This window comes from Lipotes vexillifer, unplaced genomic scaffold (genome assembly GCF_000442215.2).
Source record: "Lipotes vexillifer unplaced genomic scaffold, Lipotes_vexillifer_v1.1 scaffold469, whole genome shotgun sequence".
Classification (NCBI taxonomy): Eukaryota; Metazoa; Chordata; class Mammalia; order Artiodactyla; family Lipotidae; genus Lipotes; species Lipotes vexillifer.
The window spans coordinates 3,158,880-3,172,057 of NW_006788006.1; the positions used below are offsets into that span (position 1 = coordinate 3,158,880).

At 53.7% G+C, this 13,178-nt stretch overlaps 2 protein-coding genes across 2 annotated transcripts; one reads left to right on the forward strand and one right to left on the reverse strand.

Annotated features, from left to right (window-relative positions):
• The first annotated feature begins 4,079 nt into the window (after positions 1-4,079).
• On the forward strand, positions 4,080-6,334 carry GDF15 (growth differentiation factor 15). The gene is made up of 2 exons (XM_007461050.1): positions 4,080-4,391; positions 5,563-6,334. The coding sequence occupies exons 1-2, from the start codon at positions 4,109-4,111 to the stop codon at positions 6,204-6,206; spliced, it is 927 nt and encodes a 308-aa protein (XP_007461112.1). The 5' UTR covers positions 4,080-4,108; the 3' UTR covers positions 6,207-6,334.
• A 3,261-nt stretch (positions 6,335-9,595) lies between these two features.
• On the reverse strand, positions 9,596-12,402 carry LRRC25 (leucine rich repeat containing 25). The gene is made up of 2 exons (XM_007461051.1): positions 11,612-12,402; positions 9,596-9,734 (listed from the first exon to the last, which is right to left on the reverse strand). Exons 1-2 carry the CDS (start codon positions 12,400-12,402, stop codon positions 9,596-9,598), a joined length of 930 nt encoding a protein of 309 aa, XP_007461113.1.
• Between the last annotated feature and the right edge of the window lie 776 nt (positions 12,403-13,178).

A 13,178-nucleotide genomic window follows, 5' to 3' on the forward strand; every position in this document is an offset into this window, starting at 1 on the left:
CACCTAAGATTAGGCCTTTTTGCTTTCTGTAAGTCATATCTTGATAAAAATTTAAAAATAAAAAGGCAGGGCTTCCCTGGTGGTGCAGTGTTTGAGAGTCCACCTGCTGATGCAGGGGACACGGGTTCGTGCCCTGGTCCAGGAAGATGCCACATGCCGCAGAGCGGCTAGGCCCGTGAGCCATGGCCGCTGGGCCTGAGCATCCGGAGCCTGTGCTCCGCAACGGGAGGGGCCACAGCAGTGAGAGGCCCGTGTACTGCCAAAAATAAAATAAAATTAAATAAATAAATAAAAAGGCAGAGGGCTGTAGAAAACATTTTTGTGATGCCTCAAAAAGTTACACATAGAATGATCATATGATCCAGCAATTCCCTTTCTGGGTACAACTTCACAAGAATTGAAAACAGGTCCTCAAATCTTCATGTATGTGTTCAAGAAAGCACTACTCACAATAGTTCAAAAGGTGGAAACAACCCAATGACCATCAACGGATGAATGGATGAATGAAGTGTGGTGTCTTCATATGCTGGAATACTATTCAGTCATAAAAAAGAGAAAAGCACTGATACACACTCCAACATAGATGAACCCTGAAAACATGCTGAGTGAAAGAAGCCAGATGCAAAAGGCCACATGCTGCATGATTCCGTTTATATATGTGATATTGTGACTTATAATAAGAAATATACATTTGGTCTTCCACCCCATTTCTGGCATAGAGCTCCTAAAACCCTTGGGATTTCCTGTGAAGAGAGAGATAAAGGTGTCTTTCATTATGTTATAGAGGTGACTTTTGAAAAACAACTCAAGGATAGAGGCTGGTTGCTAGGAGCACAAACCATGCAATTAGAGGGTTGGAACATTCAGCTCCAACCTCCCCATACCCCCCAATTCCGGGTATGGAAGAGGGGTTGGAGCTAGAGTTCAATCACCAATGGCCAATGACTTAATCAACTGTGCCTATGTAATGAAGCTTCCATAAAACCCCAAAGCATGGGCTTTGGAGAGCTTCTGGGTTGATGAACACGCAGAGGTGCTGGGAGGGTGGTGCGCTGGAAGAGGACATGGAAAATCCATGCCCTTTTCACATACCTTGCCCTATGCATCTCTTCCATCTAGCTGTTGATCCGTTTCCTTTATTCTTGTTTAATATAAATTTATTTATTTATTTATTTTTGGCTGCGTTGGGTCTTCGTTGCCGCACATGGGCTTTCTCTAGTTGCGGTGAGCGGGGGCTGCTCTTCGTTGCGGTTCACGGACTTTGAATTGCGGTGGCTTCTCTTGTTGCGGAGCATGGACTCTAGGTGCGTGGGCTTCAGTAGTTGTGGCACGTGGGCTCAGTAGTTGTGGCTCGTGGGCTCTAGAGTGCAGGCTCAGTAGTTGCGGCGCATGGCTTAGTTGCTCCACGGCATGTGAGACCCTCCCGGACCAGGGGTCGAACCGTGTCCCCTGCCTTGGCCGGCGGATTCTCAACCGCTGCGCCACCAGGGAAGTCCCTCCATTTCCTTTAATATCCTTTGTAATAAACCTGTAATCTAGTGAGTGAATGGATTTCCTGAGTTCTCTCACTGGCTCTAGCGAATTAATCAAACCCAAGGAAGGGATTATGGAAACCTCTGATTTATAGTCATTGGTCAAAAGTACAGGTGACCACCTGGACTTGTGACTGACATCTAAAGAGGGGTGGTGGAGGGCAGTCTTGTGGTACTGAGCCCTTAAGCCATGGGGTCTGATGCTACCTCTGGGTAGACAGTGCCATAACTGAGTTGAATTATAGGACACCCAGCTGGTGTCAGAGAATTGTTCACGTGGGGAAAGAATGTTTAATATGAAATGTCCAGAATAGACAAATCCATAGAGATAGAAAGAAGATTAGTGGCTGCCAAGGGCTGGGGGAGGAGGGATGGGGAGTGACTGCTAATGGGGACAGGGTCTCCTTTTGGGGTGATGAAAATATTCTGGAACTAGACACAGGTGGTGGTTGCACAACATTGTGAATGTACTAAATGCCACTCAATTGCTCACTTTATTTATTTATTTTTAAAATTTATTTATTTATTTATTTTGGCTGCATTGGGTCTTCGTTGCTGCGCGCGGGCTTTCTGTAGTTGCGGCGAGCGGGGGCTACTCTTCGTTGCGGTGCGCAGGCTTCTCATTGCGGTGGCTTCTCTTGTTGCGGAGCATGGGCTCTAGGCGCGTGGGCTTCAGTAGTTGTGGCGCACGGGCTTAGTTGTTCTGCGGCATGTGGGATCTTCCTGGACCAGGGCTCGAACCCATATCCCCTGCATTGGCAGGCGGATTCTTAACCACTGTGCCACCAGGGAAGTCCTGTTCACTTTAAAAGTTGAATTTTCTGTTAATTTTCTGGGGAGGCTCATACCTGGGAGGCATGAGAAGCTGTCCCATGACAGCTTTCCAAGATGGGTAAGGAGGTGAGTTGTGATGGCTTCTGAGAAACTTCTCCCAGGCCTCCAAACTCTGGGTTCCCAGGGGACCCAGGCATTCTGACAAGACTCAGATGAGGTCTGCATGGCCTGTGTGGACACGTGCAAGATCTTATGGTGAGATCGTCCCCTACAACTCTACCCACCTTACTTGCCCCTCAAAGTCTTGGTTTCCTTATCCCTAGAAAGGAAATGAGTCCCATGGAAAGAAGAGGACTGGTCCAGCCTCCCAACCAGCTGCAGTCAGATGGACATGATGGTGACGTGAGCAGAGAGACATCTCTACTAAGCACCTGTTGAATGCCCGGGGCATCACATCGAGAGCCTCAACCCTCCACCCCCATAGCTGGGCTATAATCCCACTGCACAGAAGCTGAGGCTGAGACCCAGTGGAGCCACAGGCTTGGTGGGGCTCACACAGCTGGAGGTGGGGAGGGCCTGGACTCCATTTCTCCATTAGGGAAATGTCACAGCCTTGCTGTGTGACATTCCCCCCCCCCGCTTGTATCTGTTGCCTGCACACACCCCGTCACACTTTACACACCCCCACGATCTGCTTTGCGCAGCGGCCCATCCTCTCTGAGGCTAGGAAGCTGGGAGTAGGCACAGAGATGGATGCCTGGCGCCAGAAGTCCTGAGCAGTAGAGCAAGGGCTGGGTACCCCAGGAGAAAGGATGTTCCTGGGGCACCCTCTACCCCTCTATCCTCTGGTGGCTGGACCTGATACCAGCCTTCACTGCCCCAGGCCCCAGCACCCCAATTCTCTGCCACCTCTTCTTCAGGCCCAGCCAAAGGATGGGGGCCCAGAGTAGCTTCATCCTTGCCCAAGCCTTCAAGAAGCCCCCAGTCTGGGGCAGACAGAGCCAAGCACACACACTCCCAGCGCTGTGGGGTCAGGGCTGGGCTGGAGGATGGGATGGGGTTGGAAGCACCCTGCTGAGCCTGGAAAGGAAATGTCAGAAAAGGCTTCCTGGAGGAGGGGCTTTCTGAGTAGGGTTTTGAGGAATGGATAGGAGCTCCCCAGCTGAAGATGAGTAACTGCAAAAACACCCAGTTTATCAAGCACCTGCTATGTGCCTGGTCCTGTCCTTTACACCTCATTTGACCTTCTCTCCAGTGAAAGTCTCAATCCTTCCTTATTTTCCAGATGAAGAAATAGAGGTGTGATGGAGAGGAATGATTTGCCCCAGGTTGCACTTTCTGGCCATTTTTTTTCCTCTGCTTCCTTTGTTTTTCACTATCTTCAGCCTTTAACCCTAAGCAAAGAGGGGAGAGCAGGAATCTCATCAGGGAAGAAAGCCACCTCACCCCTTAAGCTCCTGTTGTGGAGTTTAGCACATAGTAATAAATCTTTTTTGAGAAAATTATTCTTCCCTCCAGTCCACCAAGCTGGGATGATGTCCCCATTTCACAGAAGAGGATACTGAGGCTCAGAGTGGCTCCTGAGGGGGGTTCCCCAGCATACCTAGGAGCCCCCCCCCATCAAAAAGCACTGCCCCCTGAAAAGCAGCCGAAGACCCCGCCCAGTTGTGGTCCCCGGAGTGTTTACTCTCTACCCACGGTGGGCGGGACCAGACAGGCGGGGGCGGACAAAGTCCGGGGACTATAAAGGCTAGTCCAGCAGCGTCCGGTCAGTCCCAGCTTAGAGCTTAACTAACACAGCCATGCCAGGGCAGAGACCGACACCACCACACTGTTCTCCAATGCTGCTGCTGCTGCTGCTGTTCTCCTGGCTGCCGTCGGGATGCGCCCTATCGCTGGTCCAGGAGCACCTCCCCGCTTTCCCGGGACCCTCAAACGTGCACTCCAGTCCTGATGTCTCCAGATTCCGGGAGTTGCGGAAACGCTACGAAGATTTGCTGACCCGGCTTCGAGCGAACCAGACCCGGGAAGACTCGAACCCGGACCTCATTCCCCTTCCTCAAGTCCTGGTAGTCACTCCAAAGCGTGAGTAAAATCTCGGAGACCCCACCCTGGGCAGCTCCCATCATTTAACTAGTGGTTCTTAGACATAGAGGCCTAGACCTGCCGCCGAGCCTCAGTTTTCCCATCCGTGAACCCGGCAAGAAAGTCACCCCTCGAGGCTGATGGGGGAACTAAAGGCTGGGTTTGCATCAGGACCAGGCGAGGCTTAGCCAACCTGAGATGTTACAACACCTCCCCGTGTGGCAGATGGGGAAACTAAAGCCAGAGAATCCAGAGACTCTACTGAAGACTCAAAGAGTCTGGAGAACCCAGAGACAAGGTCCGGCGTGGGGACGTGGTCCCTGCCCTTGGATGTGAGGAAAGGGTTGGAGGGGGATTTCCAGTGGGAAGGATCCAGGGGTCTGGCGGAAGGGCGGGGCGGGGGAGGGGAGAGAGTGGTGCGCAGAGATGCGCAGAACCTGCTTGGGCTGGTTCCGAATCTGATGCAATCGCGCGCCAAGGCACTGCTAAAGTTGAACGTGACTGGTGCCTTAGGGAGGGAGTGGAGTATTTTCACGCCCTCCACCGAGCCTCCAGTGGATGGAGGGGGTGCAAGGAGATGTGGGCTGCGCTAGGAACTGGGAGTTGAGGGGAGGATGTCAGGCCAGAAGGGAGAGCTCTTATCCCGCCCTAATCCCACTTGTGCTGTGGGACTCCAGGAAAACTTCCCTCTCTCTGAGCCTAGTGACTGGGTTGCGAGCCCTCAAACCTCAGTCTGCCCAGTATCCCCAACATCTGTACCAGCCTGGAGGTCTGAGAATCCTGGAGGTCTGAGACACCCTTCATTTCTCAGATATGGAGGAAACCAGAGCGTTGAAAACACAGTAGCTCGTTAACTAAGCACCTACTATGTGTCAGGCACAGTGGTGACCAAGCAGACAGAAATCTCCGCTGAGATTCTGGTGGGGGAGGCAAATAGACAACCAAATAAAATAGGTCGGTGCCAATTTTAGGCAGGCTGGAGTGGTATGTAACCAGCCATGCTGAGATTCAGGGGAGGAGTGTGGCCCATAGACGAAGTAGCTTGTGCAAAGGCCCTGAGGTAAGACCTAGCTTTGGGGTGTTGGAGGAAATGGACACACACACCGCCACCACCACCCCGCGCCCGGCACACAGTAGGCCCGTGAATGACTGGTTTTCCTCTCTCCCATAGTGCGACTTGGACCAGGCGGCCACCTGCACCTGCGCATCCCCCGGGTCGACTTAACTGAGGGGCTCCCTGCAGCCTCCCGCCTGCATAGGGCCCTTCTCCGGCTGTCCCCGAAGGCGCGGAGCTCGTGGGACGTGACGCGGCCACTACAGCGTCAGCTCAGCCTCGGAAGCTCCCGGGCTCCCGCAATACGCCTGCGACCGTTGCGGCGACCGGACCAGTTGCTGGAGGCATTGTCTTCTGCACAGCCCCAGCTTGAGCTGCACTGGCGGACAAGCGCCACCAGGGGGCGACGCCACGCGCATGCTCGCACCCGGGACGGTTGCCCGCTAGGGGAGGGGCGCTGCTGTCGCCTGCAGAGCCTGCGGGCGTCGCTCGAGGACCTGGGCTGGGCTGACTGGGTGTTGGCGCCGCGCGAGCTGGACGTGCGCATGTGCACCGGCGCGTGCCCGAGCCATTTCCGATCGGCTAACATGCACGCGCAGATGCAAGCGCGCCTGCATGGCCTGAACCCTGATGCTGCGCCTGCCCCATGCTGCGTGCCAGCCAGCTACGATCCGGTGGTGCTCATGCACCAAGACAGCGACGGCCGCGTGTCACTCACGCCCTTCGACGACCTCGTGGCCAAGGACTGCCACTGCGTGTGAGCAGCCCTGGTCCTTCACTTATGGCACAAATGAAATGGAAATGACTTCAGTTGTCCTTGTCTGTCTAATGGGCTTGTGGAACCTGAAATACCCGATTCCTAACCATTGCTGACTGCTCCCTCCTGGCCCAAACCTATGTATTTATGTTTGTATTTATTATTAATTTATTGGGGTGATCTGCCTGGGGACTGGAGGGCTGGGGAGGCATGGTCTGACAGGGTGTGCGTTTATGGAAAACTCTGGTAATAAAAATGAAGCTGTCTGACCTGACCCCTGTGGTGTCCAGGATGGAGCTGGTGACCTTGGGAAGAGCCCACCCCCGCTGGCCTCAGTTCCCTCAGGGGAGCTGATATGAGATGATTGGAACAGTCCGGGGAATGGGTGGCAGGACGTTCTTGGGGATGCCAAGAAATTGGATGGTGGTCACGATGCCAATGGTCCTCAAGCGCAGCCAGAGACATCCCTCTCTCTGTTTCTGTGCTTCTCTACCTCTCTATTCCTCTGCTTTTGTTTCTGAGACCCTTTTGGGTCTCAGTCTCCCTCCATCTCTTCTGATCTCTCAGTACTCCTGTTTCCGTAATTATCTGGCCCTTTCTCTATCACCATCCTGCTCTCTCTCCCTCCATGGGGGTCACCTTTCCAAACACAGGCAGCCCAGAGTCAAGTGCATTGTGTGTGAATCTGCCCCGACCTGGAAGAGTCCCATTACCTCTCCTGTTTGTGGCACCTCCCTTCATGTTAATGATGCCTCTATCCTTTCATATAAAAAGAGCAGGGAGAGGGACTTCCCTGGTGGCACAGTGGTTAAGAATCCACCTGCTAAAGCAGGGGACATGGGTTCGAGCCCTGGTCCAGGAAGATCCCACGTGCCATGGAGCAACTAAGCCCATGTGCCGCAACTACTGAGCCCGCGGGCCACAACTACTGAAGCCCGCATGCCTAGAGCCCATGCTCTGCAACAAAGGAATCCACTGCAACAAGAAGCCTGAGCACTGCAATGAAGAGTAGCCCCCGCTCGCCACAACTAGAGAAAAGCCCGTGCACAGCAACGAAGACCCAACGCAGCCAAAAATAAATTAATTAACTAACTAATTAAAAAAAAAAGAGCAGGGAGAAGTAAGTTGTGAAGAAGGCTTTCATGCACACCACATCTCCCAGGTTATATCTTTTCCTACTTAGGATCTTGGAATTGCTGAGATGTACCAAGCCCAGCCCCTTCCCCACACCCACTTGCCTGTTCACCCTGAGGAACTGTCATGGGAGTCTGGAGGACAGAGTACGCAGCTTCAGCAGTGAGTGAGATGTGTCCCCTGTGAACCCCACCATCCAGAGGCAGATCTGAATGACTGCAGGTGCCCCTGAATGTATTCAGTGAGTACCCACTTTGTGCCAGGCCATGGCTGGGCACTGAGGACACAAAGGAACAACGTAGGCAAAAACCACTCCATTTGGGCTTCCCTGGTGGCGCAGTGGTTGAGAATCTGCCTGCCGATGCAGGGGACACGGGTTCGAGCCCTGGTCTGGGAAGATCCCACATGCCGCAGAGCAACTAGGCCCGTGAGCCACAACTACTGAGCTTGCACGTCTGGAGCTTGTGCTCCGCAACAGGAGAGGCCGCGACAGTGAGAGGCCTGTGCACCGCGATGAAGAGTGGCCCCCGCTCACCGCAACTAGAGAAAGCCCTCGCACAGAAACGAAGACCCAACGCTGCCAAAAATAAATAAATAAATAAAAATTAAAAAAAAAAACCACTCCATTCAAGCTCAGCTGAGTGCGGGACAAATGAGTATAAGATAAATCATAAGTGGCTGATTGTAGTAAGAATCATGCAAAGAGGTCAACCCAGGCAATGCATTCGTGAGCAGAGGAAGACAGACTTTTGGCAGCAGGAGTTGGGGCTCGAGTAGTGTCTAGGGCAGGGACGCAGGGGTGCAAGGAAGCTGAAGACCCTCATAGGTTGCCTCTCCCACCCTGGGTCACTCCCAGGTGTTGGGGAAGCCAAGGGAACCTCAAAATTAAACTCAATGTCAGGATCACCCAAAGGTAGCAGCTGCCATACTGAGTCTCTCCCCAAACATCAACTGTTGCCTTTGCCGGGCACTGCTGCCCATGTGCCTTTTCACACCTCCAGGCTGGTCCCCCTGCCCAGTGTGCCTTGTCCAATCTACTTCTCGAACACCTATGCATCCTTCAAAACACACTTCAGATTCCCCTCTTACATACAGCCCTTTTTAAACTCCTTCATTCATCTCCCTCTGGGGACCGTCGTTCCATCTCTCCTTCTGGCCCAGGCTTGACCTCCCAGGACTGGGGGTGTCTGTGTCCAGCTCTGTCTCCCCTAGTCTGGGGGCTTGGCAGGAGTCGGGCTGGGAGCAGCTGACAGGAAACCCAGCTGAGGCATGAGCTTGAACAAACTCTTGAAAGACACTGAGCTCTGGGAGTGATGAACTCTGCCTGAGGAGGAACCAGGGAAGGGTTCTCAGAGTGGCATTGGCATTGCACCTGGGCCTTGAAGGGTGAGTTAAGGTATCTCAGCATATTAGAGCTAAAACAGCCTTAGAGGCCAATTTTAATCACCTTGTTTTACAGATGGGGGAACTGAAGCCCAGAGGGTTAATGGCAGAGTCAGGAAGTGGACCCATGCCTCCTGATGCCCAGACCAGAGTTCTGCATCCGTATTTAGATGCTTAAGAGTGAGAAAACGTGGAAGGGGATGGCAATCTGGGCAAAAGGAAAGGCATGGGTAAATGGCATGAGAAAATGAAAGCTTCGGGAGGGAGGTGAGCTTGATGGAGAGAAGGCCCAGACCAGAAGGGCAGAGGAATGGGAGAGGGCAGTGGGTTGGGCAGGGCTGGGTCACGCAGGTCTCAACCACCAGGCTGAGAATCTGGGGGCAGTGGGGAGCCATAGAGTGTGCGTGAGCAGGGGAGGGACGCAGTCCCATTCATGAGTTATAAGGATCCCTTTGAGGCTAGTGTGGGCTGCCCTGGGGGGCCAATTCTGGATACCAGGCACCTGAGAAGGGGGCCTGAGAGTGACAGAGGAGAGAGACTGGGGGTTGGGAGCAATTTGGGAGTCCCAGAGCTCTCGTCTTGGGAGCCCAGCAGCCTCATCTGTCCCGCAGAATTTATTGGGCAATACTTGCACACCAACAGGAGGGTGACGACAGACTTCACACGTTGACCCTCCCATCTCCTTCTCCACTTCTAGCAGCCGAGCGGCCTGAGGAGCAGAGTGGTCTAGGGAGAGGGCTGCAGAGCCTCCCTGGGGCCTCAAGGATGATCCTTCCCTGGCCCCATTCCTCAGATGGGAAGATTGAGGCCAGGGAAGACCCAGGGTGCCCCAAGTCACCTGGAAGGGGGTAGGCTGGAGTTTGAGATGTTGAAGGCTCAGCGCCCAGGGAACACATACTCCTCTTCATCCGATGGGGCCTGGTCCAGCGACTGCAAGTTGCAGTAGACAGGCTGGGAATCATGGTGGAGGCTCTCATAGTTCATGTAGAAGTCGCTGTCCTCTGAAGGGTGAGGCCTGTGGGGACAGACAGATGGGAGGGCAGGTAGGATTCAGGGAGCAGGCACATCAGCTTTGAGAGGCAAAGTAGTTCAGGGCGATTGAATCCACTCCTAATATTTACATATGAGAAAAGTGAGTCATGGGGCAGTGTTCTCCCAGCCTGGCCCAACTTTCTGTGAGGAAAGCAAGTAAGGGGCAGTGATTCAGGGAAGATTCTGTGGATTCAGCATTGTAACGCTGTGGTCCAAGGACCTTGAGTCATTGTAGGGTTTTTTTCTTCCTTCAAGTTGAAATGGTTGCCCATTTTTTACATTAAATTCTAGATTTTGTTTTCCTCTTGAAAAACTGGAAGCTCTAGTCACACCAGCCACGTGAACACAAGTAGCTGGAGCTGAACCAGTGCCCCTTCAGATGGGAAATGTTTTCACCAGGTCCCCAGAAGCAACTGAATTTGTGGTCTTGATACAAAAATAAATCTCTGAGCCTCAGTTTCCCCATCCACAAAATGGATCAGGGAGGAGGTAGCTTCTTAGGAATGTCTTGCTATGGTGGGCAAGACACCCAGAGAAGAACTTTCCTGCCTCCAGAACATCCTAACACCCCCACCCCTACTCCTCTTGTAAAAAAGGCCACTTTGGATAAGTGGTGTCTATCAGTCATTTGTACTTTAGTATAAATTACTCCAAATACATAAATGGTTGTATGGGGATGGAACTCAGGGTTTGTTTCTTGCTTCTGCTTCTGACCTTGGGCATGTCATTCCCCTGCCTTCCAGAACCTCCATTTCTTTCTTTCTTTCTTTCTTTCTTTTTCTTTTTTCAGCCACACCGCACGACTCGTAGGACCTTAGTTCCCCGACCAGGGATTGAACCTGCACCCTCACCAGTGAAAGCACAGCGTCCTAACCACTGGACCACCAGGGAAGTTCCAGAACCTCCATCTCTGCAACTTTAAAATGTAGGTTGGGATTGACACATCCAATTCTAAACAGTGTTTTTAGAGGAGACTGGTCCTGAGGTCTTGGTGACAGTGAGGCAGAGGCAAGCATCAGAACACAAGCTGCCTTAGGGAGTATGGTGCCTTCAACTCCTTACCTCAGCCAACTTCTGCATTTGAGCCATATTTGCATCTGCTTTGCATATTCTCTTATTTCTAACCAATAGTCTCTCACAGGCCTCCCCACCTTTTGGATTCTGCTGCCCCAAAACCCAGCCATGACCCTCTTCCCTTCCTGCTTGGATCCTTCCAGCCCCCTCCAACTTCAGCCCCTGATCTCTTGCCTTCTCAAAACACATGCACAGCAGATTCTCTGTTCTCTCCCACCTCCAGGCTTTTGCCCTTCCTTGTGCCTGCCCCCCTGAAATCCCCTCCACTCCCTCATCCAACCTGGAAAAGTTGATCCCATCTATCTAAGCCCAGGCAACTTTGGAGGCAAGGCTTTGCGGGGTAGAGAGAGACACAGATGGCTTTCTTAGCATCTCCTATGTGTCAGAAGGAGACCGGAGTGCTGTCCCATTTTACAGAGACCGAAACAGAAGTTCAGAAACAGCCCTGGGTCACACGACATCTGAGCCCAGGCCGCTGACCGCTACCGCAGAGCCCCGACTCTGCCTTGAACGCCTGCCTCCTCTCTCTCAATCCTTGGCAGCCAGGAGCTGGGTTTGCAGGTCATGAGAGGGACACTTGCCTCATACACAAGAACTCAATTCTTATCCCAACTCCATGAGGCGGAGGGCTGTTATTGTCCCCATTTTATCGGTGAAGAAATGGTGACCCAGAGAGGTGGAAACGACTTGCCCAAGATCACACAGCCTGTAAGAGGCAGAGTTGGGAATTGAACCCTGGCCATCTGGCTCCAGAGTCTTGCAAGCAGATGTGTGTGGGTCACTCACCTGTGTTCAGCCCACTGGTGCCTGGCAGCTGGTTGGCCCACAAACATGTTCTCATAATCAGAAGTGGAAGATCCGGGCAGGGTGGCTGCTGGGAGCTTAGGGCTGAGGCCCCGGCTACTGTACCGTGGCTGCTGGCCCGAGCCAGACCTGGGACCATTCTGAGCAGCCCACATTTTGCTCATGCCCCGGCTACTGCCTACCCGATGTCTACAGAGTCTCCACACCAGCACTGGGCCAGCAATGGTAAGCATGAGGAACAGGCTTCCACTGGCCACCAGCACTCCTATGGTTGTCATGGTCAGGCGAGGGGCACAGCCCACTTCCAAGAAGGCAGAGACGTTGTGCCAGGAGCCGGTGGACACATTCAGGCACAGCAGAGGCAGTGAGCCAGAGCAGTTGTCCCGCCGGACCTCGTGCCAGGGTAATAGGATACAGCTGCAGTCAGCCCTCAGGTCAAGGTCACAGTGTTCGGCCAGTGCCCTGTCCACGCGGTGCAGGGGGTTGTTGGTCACATCCAGGACCTGCAGCTTTCCCAGGTGAGCAAAAAAAAGCGGTGGGAGCTCTCGAAGGTCATTCCCAGACAGGTCGAGATGAAGCACACTGCTGGCCTGCAGAGACTGGTTCTGAGGCAGCAGGCTCAGGTTTTGGCCACTGAAGTTCAGGCATGTGTCCGTGAACTCCCTGGTCCAGTCCACGTCCCCCGAGGACACATGGCACGACAATTCCTGGCTGCCTGGATGGAGCAGTAACAGCAGCGGCAACAACAGCACCCATATCGGGGCGCCCCCCATGCAAGCAACCTAGGCGGAGACACCGGAATCCAAGCCCAAACCTCAGTCTGGGGTCACCATCCCCCTCGCCACCTATGTTTGTTATATATATTTTTAATAGCCGAGAGCAGCTCAGGCCACTTCTGAAGTGTTAAAACTTAGCCCTTCCGCTGGTGGCTCCTCTTTGATTGGCTCTGGCCCCCTGCCTCAGTCTCCCCTTCCGGGGAATGGGTACCTAACCGGGATGCCTCAGGGGCTTGGAAGGCGAGGAGGAGACCTGACCCTGACAGCCCCTTCCCCTTCTCTCAGATCAGCCCCTTCGGGCTAAGTTGCCCAATTTCCCCGAACATTTCGGGAGCCCTCTTTGGCCAAGTAGGGACTATATGCAAATGAACCGTTGCCCCGGAAACGACCCCGCCCCTCTGCCTTTCTTTTCCGAACTGCAGGCTGCTGGGAGTCTTGGGCTGGCGGTGGGGGTGGGGGTGGGGGTGGGGGGCTGCTGACGGGGTCCTGTGGTTTGCACAGACCCAAGTTCTAGTGCCTCCGTCCTACCTTTCTGGTCCCCCTGCCACGCCTTGGCCTCGGTCGTGCTAGAAGTCTCCGGCGCGGAGGTGCTGCGTCGTGGCTCACCTGGACGCGGGGGGTCAGAGGGTCTGACCCTCCGCGGATCCGGATCCACTGTGGTGCCTGGCGCTTCTCAGGCTCTCTACCCAGCGACTCAGGGGAAGAGGAACTGGTGTCGGCTGCAGTGCAGAGGGGAAGAATGAAGACGATACAGAGACCCACCCCCCCCCCCC